This window comes from Monodelphis domestica, chromosome 5 (genome assembly GCF_027887165.1).
Source record: "Monodelphis domestica isolate mMonDom1 chromosome 5, mMonDom1.pri, whole genome shotgun sequence".
Taxonomy (NCBI): domain Eukaryota; kingdom Metazoa; phylum Chordata; class Mammalia; order Didelphimorphia; family Didelphidae; genus Monodelphis; species Monodelphis domestica.
Window position 1 is genome coordinate 208,751,655 of NC_077231.1, and position 16,938 is coordinate 208,768,592.

General features: G+C 32.7%; 1 protein-coding gene across 2 annotated transcripts in view; it reads left to right on the forward strand.

Annotated features, from left to right (window-relative positions):
• The window catches only part of NUP205 (nucleoporin 205), a 101,656-nt gene that overhangs the window by 58,757 nt on the left and 25,961 nt on the right, over positions 1-16,938 (forward strand). For both annotated transcript variants that reach the window (XM_007504380.3, XM_001374111.5), the window contains exons 31-35: positions 1,985-2,133; positions 2,907-3,098; positions 5,937-6,058; positions 12,208-12,346; positions 14,603-14,729. In XM_007504380.3, the coding sequence (XP_007504442.1) occupies positions 1,985-2,133; positions 2,907-3,098; positions 5,937-6,058; positions 12,208-12,346; positions 14,603-14,729 (729 nt within the window). The remainder of the gene's footprint in view (positions 1-1,984; positions 2,134-2,906; positions 3,099-5,936; positions 6,059-12,207; positions 12,347-14,602; positions 14,730-16,938) is intronic.

The following is a 16,938-nucleotide window of genomic DNA, read 5'->3' on the forward strand; positions in this document are numbered from 1 at the left end:
GAAATTAAGGTAATAGTGATACGCAAAACAGAGTGACAGATGAAGAGAGATTTATGTAAAGGAAAACAATTTGAGGCTATAATAGTGATCTCTGTGATTTTACCTTTTTTTCTTTTCTTTCTTTTCTTTTTTTGATACTCTGAATTTAATGAACACTAAAATAATTACAAATCCAGTGTAGGAACAGGAAAATGAGATCATATTTGAAAATTTAATATTATGAACAGATTGCCTTTCAAAAATATAATAAATTTAGCATACTCCTTTCAAACCTTCCCATGTCAATTTATCTTCTTAACATCTTGCTGTTTTAAAGAATGGAAAGGGTATGATTTTTATTGAACAAAAATCTTTCAAACAGAAAGTAGTGGTGTAATTTAAAGAACTGAATTTGGAATCTGAGAATCTGTTTTAAATGATAGTTCTCCCACCTACCACTTTTGTAATTTTGGCTAAATTGCTTTCTTTTCTTTTTTGGACCTTAATATTTTCATTTGTTGTAAAATGAGAGGGTTGGATTGGAGGACAAAGATAACTCCTAACTCTAAATCTGTGTTTCCACAATAAACTTTGTTACTTCTTTGTTCTCTTGACTTCTATTAATAGACTTTGTTCTCTGAAAAATCAGTCCCAAATTTTAGGATGATCATCCTTCATGCTTAATGTGATCTTTGAGGCTAATTCCCATTGACCAGATACACTTGTTTTCTAGATCATTACATTAAGAATTTTGGAAAAAATCTATGAATTTGGGTTTCTAACAAATTGTATTGTCAGTTGTATATAGGTAGTCCATAATTTACTGTAAAATTGTTTTCCAAAAGTTTGTTTCTAGGTTGATTGCTTAGATCTTGAAATTAAATTTTCTATAGATATGGTATTGTAAGTAGTAATTAGTTTTCCAGGTCAGCTCATAACAACCCAGTGAATCTATAATGCATCTGAAGTATATTACTAGTATTACTAGTGATGGGTGTCTTTTATATATATATATATATATATATATATATATATATATATATATATATATATATATATATATATATATATATATATATCCTTTAGATACAGAAACTAAGACCTAGAGAAATGAAGTGAATTTCCCTAGGATTACAAAGTAATCAGTATAGCCAGGGTATTAAATCTATTGCATTTTGTATTATATATCACTACCACATAATTGCATTCAGCAGCTCATCCCTCTCCTTACTTAGAGTTGTGCCTCCTTATTGAACATTAGCTGAAGAAAGGACAGTCATTTATATCAGTTTAAGAAATGTTACATACACAGTTCATCCTTCATATTTTCCAAATTAGGGAACAAAGACCATTTTCTTTTAGTGGAAACTTGGTATTCTGGATTCTAAGTTTACTGATATCTAGTTTTAGAATACAAGGGTTTTTTTTAACTTAGGCATTGGCTATACAGAAAAAGATAAAAAAAAGTAATACTTTTGTGAATACCTCAAGTCAAATATTGAATAATTGGAAATTATAATCCATAGATTATGATACTATTTTAATGCACCTTCAAATTATCTTTACAATTTTTTAAAATGTAAAATTTTAATTAGAAAATTAAAAAAAATTGATTGCAGTGATTGTCTTTGCAAAATTATATATAAATCATTTTAGACATGTCAGAAAGGTCTCAAGAAAAAGAGATTCCATAAGACTGTACAAGAGAGAGTTGGGTATATATGTTTGGATAAGAGAGAAGGTAGTCAGCAACATGACCATGGATTGCTAGTTAATAATAGATTCTCCTAACGCATTTTGATTCTTTTAAAAATAATTAATAATCCTTTTGCTGATTTTGTTATCTCAGGATGCTTATGGGATGTGCTGTTCTTTAAAGTTAGTTGCTCGACTCATTGATTAGGCCTATAAAGTGATGAAAATCTATTTTACATTTCTGTGTAGAAAATATACTCATTAAAAAGCTTTGGCATATATTTAATTTTTTATTTCTTTGCTGTTTTAGCTAAGAAGACCATGTGGGAACGGCTGACAGCACCTGAAGATGCTTTCAGTAAATTGCAGCGAGAAAACATAGCTATCATTGAGAGTTATGGAGCAGCCCTTATGGAAGTAGTGTGTCGAGATGCCTGTGATGGCCATGAGATTGGAAGAGTAAATTAACTCCTTATTTTTTATCTTAATGAGAAATTCAGTTGCTTAGATACAAATGTATATCAATTTAAAAATAATTGCAATGTGATTGAGATTTATTTTCTGGATTATTATAAAGAATATAATTATGTAGCATGATTAGAAAAGTTGTATTCTGGTTAATGGAGAGTTGCCTTTACCCTCCCCCCTGCTAATTTTCAGTTAAATATATTTAATACTAAAATTACTGAGCAAGATTTATTGTTACGTTTGGTGCAAAAGGCATTTTTGTCCAAGTTGCATCATTATGAATAGCAATGATCATTATACTATAGAAAAACAAAAATGTCACTTTAAAAATAGTTTTCTGGTTTCCAGGATCCCTAAATGAACTAGTAAATTTTATTTCCATATTCTAGATCTGTTTTTGCTTGAGAGAGAATAATTAAAAAAAAATTACTTTAAGAGAAAATGAGAATGTTCTGCTAAACTTAATACCACCATTTTGTTGATGGAGTAATCAATGAATGTAAATTTTCTCTATAAACTTCCTAATTTTCACAAAGCAAATTATGCTTCTTGAATTTGAAATTTATGAAGATCCTGAAATCATATATCAAGGAAACACATCAGGTTTTATATTCCTTTAAATAAAAAGGGAATAAATTTGATTTTCAACAACAATTTCCTACTAACATAAAAAAAAAGCTAATGATTTATAAATAGCATTCTTTTAAGTTACATCAAAAACTTTTTGAATCATCTTTATGGTTTTTCATTTATTCTTTCCTCAGATGTTGGCCTTGGCATTGCTTGACCGAATTGTTTCTGTAGATAAACAACAGCAGTGGCTCTTGTATCTCTCCAACAGTGGTTACTTGAAGGTGCTTGTGGACAGTCTAGTGGAAGATGACCTCACTCTGCAGACCTTGCTTACTCCCCAGCCTCCCCTTTTGAAAGCTCTCTATACTTATGAATCCAAAATGGTAAGCCGTTGCATTTATAGTCTTCATTCAGCCTGTAAGAGTGAATTATGTTCTTTACAAATCTACTAAAAATCATTAATACTATTTCCTATCATATGAGTTGTAGATATCAGCAGAGAATTAAAAAAAATTTATTTATTACAAATTATACGTAATAACAAATTTCCATATAAGTTTCCTGAAGTTATATGATTCAAATTGTCTCCTTCCCTTCTTCCTCCCCCATCCTGGAGCTGGCAACCAATTCAGTCTGGGTTGTACATGTATTATCATGCAAAACATTTCCATATTCATTTTTATAAGTGAATAATCTTATAAAACCGAAACCCCAAAACATGTGCCCAGATAAACAAGTGATGAATCATATACTTTGATATGCATTCTGACCTCCAACAGTTCTTTCCCTGGAGGTGAATATCCTTCTTTGTCATAAGTCCTTAGAATTGTCCAGAATCATTGTATTGCTGAGAGTAGCTAAGTCTATCACAGTTGATCATTCTTCAATATTGTTGTTGCTGTGTTACTGGTCTCTTGGTTCTGCTTATTTCACTCTGCATCAGTTTGTGTAGGTCTTTCCAGTTCTTTCTGAAATAGTCCTGTTCATCATTTTTTATAGCACAATAGTATTCCACCATCATCATATACCACATTTTGTTTAGCCAGTCCTCAATTGAGAGACATTCCTTTAGTTACTATGAATAGGACAGCTATAAATATTTTTGTATAAGCGGATCCTTTGTCCCCCACCTCCCCTTTTTAAAAAAATCTCTTTGAAATACAGATCTAGTAGTGGTATTACTGGATCAAAAAGTGTGCATTCTTTTATAGCTCTTTGGACATAATTCTAAATTACCCTCCAGAATGGATCAGTTTACAACTTCACCAGCAATGTATTAGTGTCCCAATTTTGCCACATTCCCTCCAAAATGTATCATTTTCCTTTACTGTCTTATTGGCCAGTATAATAGGTGTGAAATGGTACCTCAGAGTTGTTTCACTTCGCATTTCTCTAATCAAGAGAACTAGAATCAGTAGATAAAAGAATACAGTAAAGTAGATTTTTTTATGTGATTATTGATAGCTTTGATTCATTCATCTGAAAACTTCATATTTTTTTACCATTTATTTATATATATCAAAAATATATGTGTATCAAAATGATATATATATAAAATATATATATAATATATAATATGTATATATATATTATATATCAATTAGGAAATAGCTTGTACTTTTATAAATTTGACTTAGTTCTCTATATACTTGAGAAAAGAGACCTTTTTCAGAGAAATTTATTATAAAAATTTTTCCCCCCAGTTTGTTGTTTCCCTTCTAATCTTGGTTGCATTGGTTTTGTTTATTCAAAACCTTTTTAATTTAATATAATCAAAATTATTTATTTAAATCTTATAATGTTTTCCATCTCTTGTTTGGTCATTAAATGCTTTCCCTTTCATAGAGCTGCCAGGTATTCTATTCTATGTTCCTCTAATTTACTTATATTACCCTTTATATAAGTCATATACACATTTTCACCTTTTCTTGGTATATGGCGTGAGTATTGATCTAAACCTGATTTTTCCTATACTTTTTTCTAATTTTCTCATCAGTTAGTGAGTTCTTATCCCATAAGTTGGGCTATTTGGGTTTGTCAAACACTAGATTGCTCTCAGCAGAGAATTTAAAAAAACATTATTTATTTAGAATATTTTTCCAATTTTTTGCCACCACAAAGAGCGAGGCTATGAATAATTTTGTATAAGTATTTTTCCTTATTATCTCTTTGGGGTACCAAACCAGCAGTGATACGGCTGGATCAAAGGGTAGGCAATCTTGTTAAGCCCTTTGTATCAGCAGAGATTTTTTTTTTTTTGGTAAAGGGAAGAGAACAAGCATTTATTTAGCCACTTTAACCTTTTCTAAAGCAAAGGACTGGTCACACCACCCTATTACAAAATAAACTCCAAATGTCTCCCTATTGCTTCCTGGACGAAATATAAAATTCTCCACTTGAAGTTCAAAGTCCTTCTAAAATCTAGTCCCTTCCTACCTTTCCAGTCTTCTTACACCTTACTCCCCAACATGTACTTTTTGTTTCAGTGATTCAGCAGAGAATTTTAAAGTTTGGGGATGTAGAATCTATAGTTGATAAGGAATTAAGATATCCTTTAATCCATTTTGTAGGGAAGGAAACTGTGGCCAAAAGAATTTGAATACTCAGTGTCACATGTAGTAAGAAATAGAGTTAAAATTCAAACACAGGGCTTCTAGTTCCACATTCACTGCTCATTTAAAGAATATATTTAGTATGGTTATGTAGTGGAGGTTCATTTCCTTGGCATTAAAGAGCAGAGTTGGCATATTCCCATTAGAATATTGGATAATGTCACCCCTTGACTATAGTGAAAACTTTTCTTATAGAACTTTGATCACTATATTGATCCTATTATTGTTGTTTAATTGTTTTAGTCATGTGTGATGCTGTGCCACTGCCCTGCTTTGATCCTCTTGGTTCTGGTCAAATCCCAAATCCAGTTAGCTATTTTCTAATCACGCAAAAAAATCACAATGTAGTGTGACAGCATTGGTTTACTAGCGTTTCTTTTTTGTGGAAAAGAAACAGTCCTACTTGCTTTTTCTTAGCCCATATAGAATTTTCCATTATTCAAAGTTTTAATCTAAGTAAGAATCTGACTTTTATTTGAGAGGAGAACCTTGATATAACTTTTAACAGTTTTTGTGTTTAAGGTAAACTCCTAGAGACATGATCATCACTTTTGTAATTTCTTCCCCCTTTACTGGAACCTACTTAATAAATTTTCCTATTTTTGTTAGGCATTCTTGACAAGAGTGGCCAAAATACAACAAGGAGCATTAGAGCTGCTGAAATCTGGGGTGATTGTGAGACTGGCACAGTGCCAAGTCTATGACATGCGTCCAGAAATAGACCATCAGGGGTAAGTATCAGTGTGGTGGGAATTAGTTTGAATACTCTCTCAGTTTGGGGTTATGATGTCATTTTTTTATCCCTACTTTTAGGGTCTGAATCAATGTACCAGTAAAAATGAAATATTCCTGGCTTTTTGTTGGTAAAATTCTGTTTGAACTGTTATACTAAGTATTTTACTCCCATTTTTCTGAATGATAAGCTCATATTTTAGGTACATTGTGTTAATTAACAGCTACATCAATAGAAATTCCCAGAGAATAGAATTTGGCTATTTAAAATCCCTTATTGTAGATATTATTAACAGTTTAGATGTGACTAGTAATAAATTACATTTGTTTAAAAGCCTTTACTCTTGCATTTGTCTGCAATCTTTCCTCAAATCATTGAAATGAACATACAGTGGAGAAATGAATTATAATTTTGGATTTGTGGTATTTACCACATTATACTCGGTTATAATATATATGTCCTTACGTCATGACAATGAATAGTAAATGGTGGTATAATATTTATTGTAATTTATTATACTTATTTGGTTATTTTCTGTTGATTTTAGTAAGTATGTCAATATATTTCTATTTTAAGAAGAAAATCGAGGAAAATGTTTACTTAATCAATCCTCAACACACATATAACATTTAATTTGAAATCATTACTGCATTCCCCATAGGAATGTCTTACCACAACCTGAGCTGAAGAGAGGAAGAGCTAGTTAATACTATTCCCTGCTTTTGTCCCTGCTCAGTTGCTTCTCTATCACCTTTTATAAATACTGTGGTTGGGTGATCTGCTACTCTCCTTAAAAAAAAAAAAAGCCTCTGCACTGTTCTAGGCTGTAACACTAGAACTTTCCTTTTCTGCTTCATATTTGAAGCTAAAAAAAAAAAGCAATTCCCGATCTCATTCTATAACACCTTCTCCATTCTTATAATTATACTTCATCATAATTCTTTAAAGATAAATTTTTATTGATTTTTTCAAGTCACCAAAATTTCCTCTAGTATTCTTCCTCCTCACAGTTCTCTTACATAACAAATAATATTTTAAAGAAACAAAAGAATTAGAAAAGATCAGCAAAATTGCCGACTACATTAAGAAATGTTTGAGAATATATATAATGCTCTGTACTTGTGAACCTCCAAAAGAATGTGCTAGAGAGGTCTTCCCATATTTCTTCTTTGGGGCTATGATTTTTTGTAATTTTATAACACTCATGTTTGTTTATTTTGTGGTGGTTCTTTCCATTAATGTTGGTGTAGTCATTGGGTAGATGGCTTGTTTGGTTCTCCTACTTCACTTGCTTCATGTGAAACTTTCCATGCTTCTCTACGTTTATTTTGGGAATCATATTTAAACACTTTGGTACTATTCTTCAATACTTCCTTCCTTATAAGTATGTACTTTGTCCTTCATGATAGTTTTTTAAAAACCTTTACTTTCCGACTGTCAGATAATTTTAGGGTTGTGACTTTAAATCTAGATTTAAATGGTTGCCAAATAAAATTCCCAAGTCAGTCTGGAAATTTATGGTAATTTAAATAATATAGAGGGAAGGAATTTAAGGAGAAGGAGGAAAGAGGATATAGGATTTCTCCTATCTGGCCTATGCCAGGGGGGGTTTTAATCTCCCTGCCTCTAGGTCTCTGAAGAAGATTAGAGGCTTCTGAGAAGAAAAAGTTGGAAAGTAAAGGAGGAAAATTCAGCCAGAAACTCACCACCTAACAGGACAATAGCTTTTAGCCAAGCTAAGATGCTGAAAGGCATGCAGCTCTCAGCTTCACTGACAATTAGGGAAAGAGAGTAAGAAAGATGTAAATTTTTACATCTATCAATCACATTAAAGGCTTTTTCTCCAGGACTGCCCATACCTTTAGTTCTCACCTTCTTTGATTTGGTTATATCTTTTGAGTTACTTAACATTTCTTTGTTAAGTTCACCTTTTGTTAGTTAATTGACCTTTTTGTGATTAATTTAACCTCTATAGTTACTTAACATCTTTTTGTATTAGGATACTAAAAATAGACTTCTAGCTTCATTATAAGGTAAGAGTTGAGTACCTTCATTGTTCAATCAGGAGATTACAACTTTATCTTCCCCATAAGGTAAGTATGTAAATATCTTAAGTAGGGTGGAGTAATTTAAAAGTTCCCAAGATATTCCTGATTCTGTCAGACCAAGTATCTCTATTGTTATAATCAGGAGGTAGCTAAATCAAATCTCCTAAAGTGGGATCTGAGTAGGGTGGAGTAGTTTTTAAAATTCATACATCTTAGTATCAGTTCTAAGACAGAAGAGCAACAGGGATGAGGGGTTAAGTGACATGTTTAGGATTACAAAATTAGGAAGTATCTGAAGTCAAATTTGAACCCAGGATTTCCTGACTCCAGGCCTGGTACTTTATCCACTGGCTTCCCCTTCATGATAATTTCTTAAAAACAGTCTTTGTTTCTAAGTTGTAAACAAATGAGGAAAAGACAATTTAAAAGAGTATGATAGCTTTGTTCTTGTATTTGAAGATTTATCCAAAGGGAGAGCAATTGTACTGGTTCTGCTTGGCCCTAAAGGGCAGAACTAGAAAAAGAATATAGTAAGGTAGATTTCAGCATAATGTGAAGGAGAATTTCCTAACAATTAGATTTGTCCCAAATTAAAATTGGCTGTTTATGTGGTAATGAGTTCCTTCTCATTGAAGATCTTTAAGTGGTAGCTAGATGACTACTTGTCTGAGATGTTTGTCTAGATTCATACTTCAGGTTAGAAGTTAGATTAGATGACCATCACTGGTTCTTCCTAAAGCTGAGATTCTTTGTCTTAATTGAAGTGGAAATGTTAGAAGGTTTTTATATTTCATTTCATTCTGAGGCAATATTCCTTCCTAAGCCCTAACAGTTAATCACTCTTAGTTAATATTTAATGAAGGTTGCTAAATAAATAGAGTGTGTCTGTGTGTGTGTGTATGTATGATGTAGATACTCTTTTATATATTGAAAATGTCAAAGAAAAAAGATATTATGTAAGTAAATATTTCTAACTTGGGGTTTTAAAAGTTGTTTAAACATTTTTTCTTCATACTTTTTTTCTATTGATTCATATTACTATATTACTAATAATTAGAATTCTCATATTATACAGTAAATCCTTTAAGGTATAGTGTTGGGCATTTGCCTTGTCTCACATTACTCCAAGCTTTAACCTATTGTAAACAAATGATAGGTTTGAAAAAAATAGATTCATAATATCCCTTTGCATTTCCACTTAAATAGCTAATTGAACCAAATAAATCCAAAAATAAGAATCAAAACCTGTATGGTATTTGAAATTTTTAGAAGATGGTAGAAATCACAATTACTAGGCAATTGGAGCATAACAATCTAAAAAACAAAAATGGAAGGGCTTAAGTAGCTCAGAAGTTTTAAACAGTAGAAATAAAATGAATTTTAGTTTTATTTGATTTTTCTAGAATGAGATAGAATGGCAGAAACAAAAGGAGGAATAATTGAACAATTTTTCTAACAATTTACATCTATGTAAATAGCTAAAAAATGTTCTTTTAAAAATCTAATGGGCTTAGAAGATTAAAAAATATGTGAAACTGGGAAGATTTATTCATCAAATATACTCAGTGGTGCTTTATTATAGAACTGCCCCCCTGAGTGCAGGAGGTAGCAGAAAAGACTGTGCCATAGGGCTATCTTATTGGTGAGCAGTGTTTTTACTGTTCTAATAACTAAAATCTACTTAACTGATGATATTCAAGCTCCACTACTTAGTGCAGTGTGTTATCATAGTCTGTTAATATACTCTTTGTGTCTATATTAGTCTCTTTCTACATAGAGTCCTTGTATAAAATAAAATCTCTTTGTAGACTGGGTTTAAATATGTGTGATAAGTGATGCTTTCTATATATTGTTAACTTACTGATTTGGCCTTCCAGTTAACACATTTCTTAAAGGTTCAGAAATATTCTTGATTCACATTTAATTGTCTCACTGTATTTCTGAATTGTTTGCTATCTCCTTTGTCTTGACATTGTTGCAGAGAAGCCAGTGCTGGCTGGTAGGGGAGCGGGGCTTGTACATTTCAGAAAATGGACTGGAGAAGGAAGCAAAATTTTAGGCTGTCTATTGGTGTTCCATAATTGAACAGAATCTGCCTTGAGTGTATTCCACAAAATGGCTCATAGACACACCGATATATTTATATCCAGGTTTGGAAATAGATAACAGAAACTCATTCAGTTATAAATTCTCAAGTGGATGATTAGCAGATGGCAGCATATATAGAATTTGATGAATAAATATATGAGAATATGATGAGTTTGATAGGAGGAGAATGTTTATGAAGTAATCACATCATTTTGGTAAAGTATAATTTCCTTTTCTAAAAAGAAAATTAAAACTCTGCCAAAAATATTTATTCACTTGCTTTTTTCACTGTCAGTGAAGTAATAAAAATTCACTGTGTTTTTGTTTGCCTCCCATTCAAGAGTTTAAATTATCAGAAAGAAGTTTTTAGCTGCAAGAAAATTTGTTTTTTATGCGAGAGGATATTATTTGCAATCCAGCAAATCTTTTGAGTTTTGAGATTATTAAATAGTTAACAGTTAATTGGTGAAGGACTTAAAATTGAGGTTTAAGAATTCATCATTTTTCTGAATTCAGCATTTTGTCTTGTAAAAATGTACTGAATTATGTTCCAATTCTTAATTTGTAATTCACCATTGAAATTCTTTGCATTCAAATTTATTTTAGCTGGATGTTCATTACAATTTGAACGTAGATATAAAAAGTATTTCCTTAAAACTTATCTACAAATTTAGATGGTTAAGCTGCATGAACATTTCCCTCCTGGTTTAAAAGTTTAGTTTGGCCAAGTAAGTGAGTTTCCATATGCTAAACTGAATAAGTTTACAGTTTTGAGATTACCTGCTCCTCTCTAACTCCAAAAATTGTGTGGTATTTTCTACTTTATATGTACACATAAATCAAACACAAAATGACTCATCAGCTATGTAATAGATTTAGATAAAAGTATCAGGATACCTTTTTAAAAGTTTTATTTTTATTTTTTAGGCAAACAGGGTTAAGTGACTTGACCAGGGTCACAAAGCTAGTAAATGTCCTAGGCTAGATTCAAACTCATGAAGATGAGTCTCATGAAGGAAATAAAATGGAAGATTTTATTTTCACTCAGATTCTAACAGTTCTTTCTTTGGCTGTAGAGAGCATTTTTCATCATGAATCCCTTGTGATAATCTTGGAAATTTGCTTTTCTGAGTATTAGGATATCTTAGTAATTTGAGGCTATCATGAATCTGTGGACCAGTGTATGAAAGATTCTTTCATAACTACACTGCTTGTGTCACCTTAATAGTTTTAGTAGAGTCTGGAGGAAGTCTAAGTAGAACTCAGAATACAGACAAAAGCAGCTCAGCAGCACAGTGGCTAGAGTACTAGGTCTGGAGTTGGGAGGACTTGGGCTCAAGTGTGGCCTCAGACCCTTCCTAGCTTTGTGTCTTTGGGCAAGTTACTTAACCCCATTTGTCTAGCCCCTTACTGTATTTTCTGCCTTGAAACTAATACTTATATATTCTAAGAGTTAAAAAAAAAAGAATTGATAGTAAGAAGGTAAGAGTTATTTAAAAAAATAAAAATAAAGAATACAAACTTCTGAAGTCAAGAGTGGGAGAGAAACATTTGGAGAGAAATTAGCTTTCTATGTTTTTGAATCAGTATCTGCATAAACCAGGGTTATAGTTATAATGGGAATTTTCGGTGCTGGTTTATGAGAAATATTTGTTTTTGCTAAGAAATCTTAAAAATTTATAATAATTGACCTTGTTAACTAAACCATAATTGTATGTGCTGAACATATACAGTATAGGTAAGAGCTTTTTTCCTTTGAGCCAGGTACCTTCCAACTTTGGTATATGTGTTATTGAAGCAGACATTACCAATATAGATCATATCCTTTTGTTTCACCTGGTGAATAGCAATAATAGCAGTTCAGAATGTTTACTAGTTTAATGATTGACTCCTTTTTCTGTCATTTGTTGATGTTATAAATTCAACTGCCCTGATTGTGAAAATGATCTCTTTTTAAAAAAAGTGTAACCTTTTTGACATACTGCTTTCTTCGTTTTATTAAAATATACAGACTGTTTGGCATGAGAGATCCTCCTGTATTCATTCCTGCTCCAGTGGATCGATATCGCCAGATTCTTCTCCCTGCCCTCCAGTTGTGTCAGGTCATTCTCACATCCAGTATGGCTCAGCATCTGCAGGCAGCAGGACAGGTGAGAAAGATTGGAGAATTTTAGAGTTGCTACCAATGTCAGTTTGATGGATGTGATATTGTGGTTAATGAACAGAACAATTAAATGGAATGTAGAATCTTGTGAGGGAATAAACTTTAAATTTTAAAAAATTAAAATTTTTTGAATGAATGTAAATCTATCTTTTCTCCTCAAACTTCTTTTCTACCACTAATTGGAAAAAAAAGGGGGAAAAATCCTTTGTCATAAATATATATCATCTAGTGAAACAAATTCTAATATTGCCCGTATTAAAAAAACGACAATTCATACTCTGAATCCATCACCTTCCCTGCCAGGAAATGGGAGGCTTGTTTCCTCATGAGTTTTCTGGAATTGTGTTGGTCATTGCATTGATCAGAATTCTTAAGCATTTTTTTGTCTTTGCAGTTTTGGTATTAAGAGTATAAATTTTTCTTCTTAGTATAAAATTAAATTCAGTATTATTGACTAGATACTGTGAGAGACAGTGTGGCAGTAGAGAAATAGCCGCTGAGTCAGGAAGACAAGCTGTGTCACTGATACATACTATTCATATGACATTGGGCAAGTCACCCAGCCTTTTTAGCATCTCAGTCTGCTTTCAAAAATTGAGTTGCAAAATAATTGTAAAAAAGTCTTACCTTCTATCTTAGAATTAATATTAAATATCAATTCCAAAGCAGAAGAGTGGTTAGAACTAGGCAGTTGGAGTTAAGTGACTTGTCCAGAGTCACATAGCTAGGAAGACTTGTCCACATTTGAACATAAGATGATCATTTATCTTCATACCTGGCTTTTTTTAATCCATTGAACCACCTAGATGCCCACAGAATAATTTCTGATCAATATTGGTTGAAGAATTTTTCTCATTGAGTTCCCTTATGTTAATGAAATAATATGCAAACCAACTCTATATTTAGTACTTTTGTATATTTGACGCCTGAGTTCAAATTTGGCCTTCGATACTTATTAATCCATGTGAACCCAGGCAAGTGACTTAATCTCGGTTTACCTTAATCCACTGGAGAAGGAAATGGCAAACTAGTCCAGTGTCTTTGCCAAGAAAACCCCATGGCCAGTATGGTTCACAGGGTCACAAAGAGTTGGACACAATTGCATAACAACCATTGACTTGATTTAGAAGATGCTTTTCAAAGTGTAATCTCCAGATAAGCAGGCTATTACTATCTGGGCTAAGTTTTCTGCCCTTGAGAAACTTAGATTTTTAATGGACAGTCAAGATTTAACATGTATGAAATAATTAAAGAGAACTGTGTCATAAAGTGTTGTTGTGTGTAGCAGGGACAAGCAGGGACTAATAGGTGATAATAGAATCTACTTTTGTGGACACCGCCAGTATGTATCAGGAAGGAACTTCTTGACATCAGTCTCTCCACCTATGCCACACTGCCTTTTTTCATACAATTTAAAAGGTTAAAAAAATGAGTTTTTTATTTTACATGTGATATGTGACTTCTGCCATGACATGAGCAATATGGAAATTTATATTGCATGAAATCACTGATATATAATCTGTAGCAGTTTATTTATTGCCTGAGAGAAGGGTGGGTGTAGGGTGAGAGAGAATCTGAATCATAAAATATCAGAAAACAATTGCCAAAAATAGTTTCTACATGGAATTGAAAAAAAAAAGATAATTTATAAAGGTAAAAAACAAACAATCCTTGTTTAATGGTTTGTCTATTCCTGCAGCATTGAAGAACAGTAAATTCTTTTTCACTCTTTTTCTGATTTTCTTTTAACCTAAATAAAATCTAGCCTATAAATTTCTTCGTGAGATTAGAGATAACAGTACTTAAAATTTGTGTTATTCCCTAGAGTTAGCCAACATCTCCAGGAATACTATGAGTTTTATTTAAAAAATAAAGTCTGTTCCAAATAAGATTTAGAGAAAGAAGGGCGTCTAAGTGCAAGAGGGGTTTCATAGCTTTTCTTTCTCTTTGCAGCAGATAGTGATATCTATCTCTATCTCTATCTTTATCTCTATCTCTATCTCTGACTATCTATCTTATCTATCTATTGAGGAAGCGAGCACAGATAGATGAAGAGATTTTATATACCTGGAAGCTTGATGAAACCATAGATTGAATCTGGAAAAGTTCTTGTATTTAATGATTCTACTCAGTTTATTGAAAGGCATAGTTAATTGTTGCTAAAAACTAATAATTTATAAGAAAACCCCTCACTTGTATTCTTCTCTTTTGTTTTCTTCCATTTATTCTCTTTTCAATTTAGGTGTTGCAGTTTCTCATCTCCCATTCTGACACCATACAAGCAATATTACGCTGTCAGGATGTCAGTGCAGGCTCCCTGCAAGAGCTAGCTCTTCTCACAGGAATCATCAGCAAAGCTGCATTGCCTGGTGAGCTAATTGTGTTAGATGGACTTTTAATATTCTCTTGCAGACTTGCTGTGTGTGTTTATCATTTTTCAATGTTCTGTTGTAGATTATTTATTTGAAATTGAGGAGCAGCTAAGAGGTTTAGTAGATAGAACACCAGACCCAGAGTTGGGAGGGTCTGGGTTCAAATTTAGCCTCAGACACTTCCTAGCTTTATTACCCTGGGCAAATTACTTCATTGCATTTGCCTAGTCTTTGCCTTTCTGGCTTAGAATTCTAAGACAAAAAATAAGGACTTTTTAAAAAAGAAAGAAAAAAGAAATTGATACCAGTGATACTATTGTGCCCATTTAACTGAAGTGGACTAAAATTTTCAGTCTTTGGCAGTATGATTACATGGATTTCATTTCCTTTGGTTAAACTTTGAAACAGCTTTTAGATCGTCATTGACCTAATTTAGACTCATGGTTATTGTGAAAAGGTGGTATTCAGAGCAAGAAGTCATTCTGGATGTGATTTTCATGTGTTTACTTTGTATAAAATATGATATAATATAATAGATGCCTTAGAGAAGGAAGAAATAAGAAGACATGGATCCTGGCTTTATGTGACTTAGCCTACTTAGGGAAAGATCATATGTACATATGAAACAACTGGGGAACAAATGCAAAGCAAGATAGATGACATCTTAAGAATTTTGAGTATGCATCGATTCATTTTTCCTCTCCTCTAATTTCTTTTTGCTTTACTGAGGAACTTTTCATCTGAGCTGGCAAACTTCTGGCTCCTGCTTTCATCTTCCGTGCTTTTGTTCATTGTGCATCTCCTGTTTGGAATTCTCTCTCCCTCTTTCATCTATTAAAATCTTAGCAATCCTTCAAGACCTATTATAAATTTCATCTCTTCTTTAGAGCCATCTCTCATTGTCTCTAGTCCACATCCCTTTTTTCCTCTGAATTCTTCTAGTATCTGTGATCCTCCATACAATTTAATATTTGATTGTTCTGTATCATATACGGTGACCCCTCTCAATTTTCTAATCTTCTTATACTTTACCTCCCCTCCAGTACTCTATGATTTTGCTGAGGTGGTCTGCTTGTAGTTCCTTGCACATGACATTGCACATATTTTCTACTGGTTGTCCCTCATTTCTGGAATGCTCTTCCCCTTTTTCTCCATCCCTTGTTTTTCTGGTTTCCTTCAAATATCACTCCTATTAGGCTCTTCCCAGGCTCCCAGTAGTTTTTACATATAGTCTCCCCCATTAGCATGCCTCCTCTATCTAGGGCAAGGACTTTTACCTTTCTTTGTATTCCATTGACTTAGAGCACTGACACAGTCACTGCTTAATAAAGGGGTTTTGATTGATTGATGAATTGTTCTATGGGTGTAGGTTTTATCTGTCCAAATCAATACAGTTTTGGTGAGAAGTTACTGTTTCTTAGGTCTTGGACTATTGCAATAGTTTCCTAATTGGTTTTCCTGATATAAATCTCTTCCCTCTCTAATGTAACCTCTGTCCAGCTACCAAAGAATTATTCTTGAAGCACATTTTTATCCATTGCTGATTAGATGTTCCTATGAATAAACTCCTCCTTGAGCCAGGTAAATGGCTAGTGGTTAGAATGCTGGACCTAGAGTCAGGAAGACCTGAGTTCAATTGAAGTCCAGTCTCAGACAATATTTTTGTGACCTTGGGTGAGTCACTTAACTTTTGTTTCTTAATCCAGTGGAGAAAGAAGTGTAAACCATTCATGTGTCTTTGCCAAGAAAACCTGATGGCCATCATGGTTCACAAGTCATAAAGAATCAGACACAACTGAACTCTTGAACAGCAACAGATGAATAAACCAGTTGTTCCTTATCACTTATAAAATAAACTATACATTCCTGTGCTATTTAAATTCCTTTCTTTTACCCTAAACTCCCTCCCCAGCTTTAACTTCCCTTGCCATTCTCTGCACTCTAGCCAAATTGATCATCTTACTGCTCCTTCTCCTGGAAATGCACTTTTTCCTTATCTCCACCTTTTAGATTACTGGTTTCATCTAATTATTTAATTTTTATTTATTTGTCTTATTTCAAAGATATTTGATTTTCCCAATTCTATGTAATAATAATTTTCAACATGTTTTCCAAAATTATAAGATCCAAACCATCTCCATTCCTCCTTTAGGGGTGTTAAGTAATTTATTCTGGGCCATAAATGTATTATCATGCAAAACACACA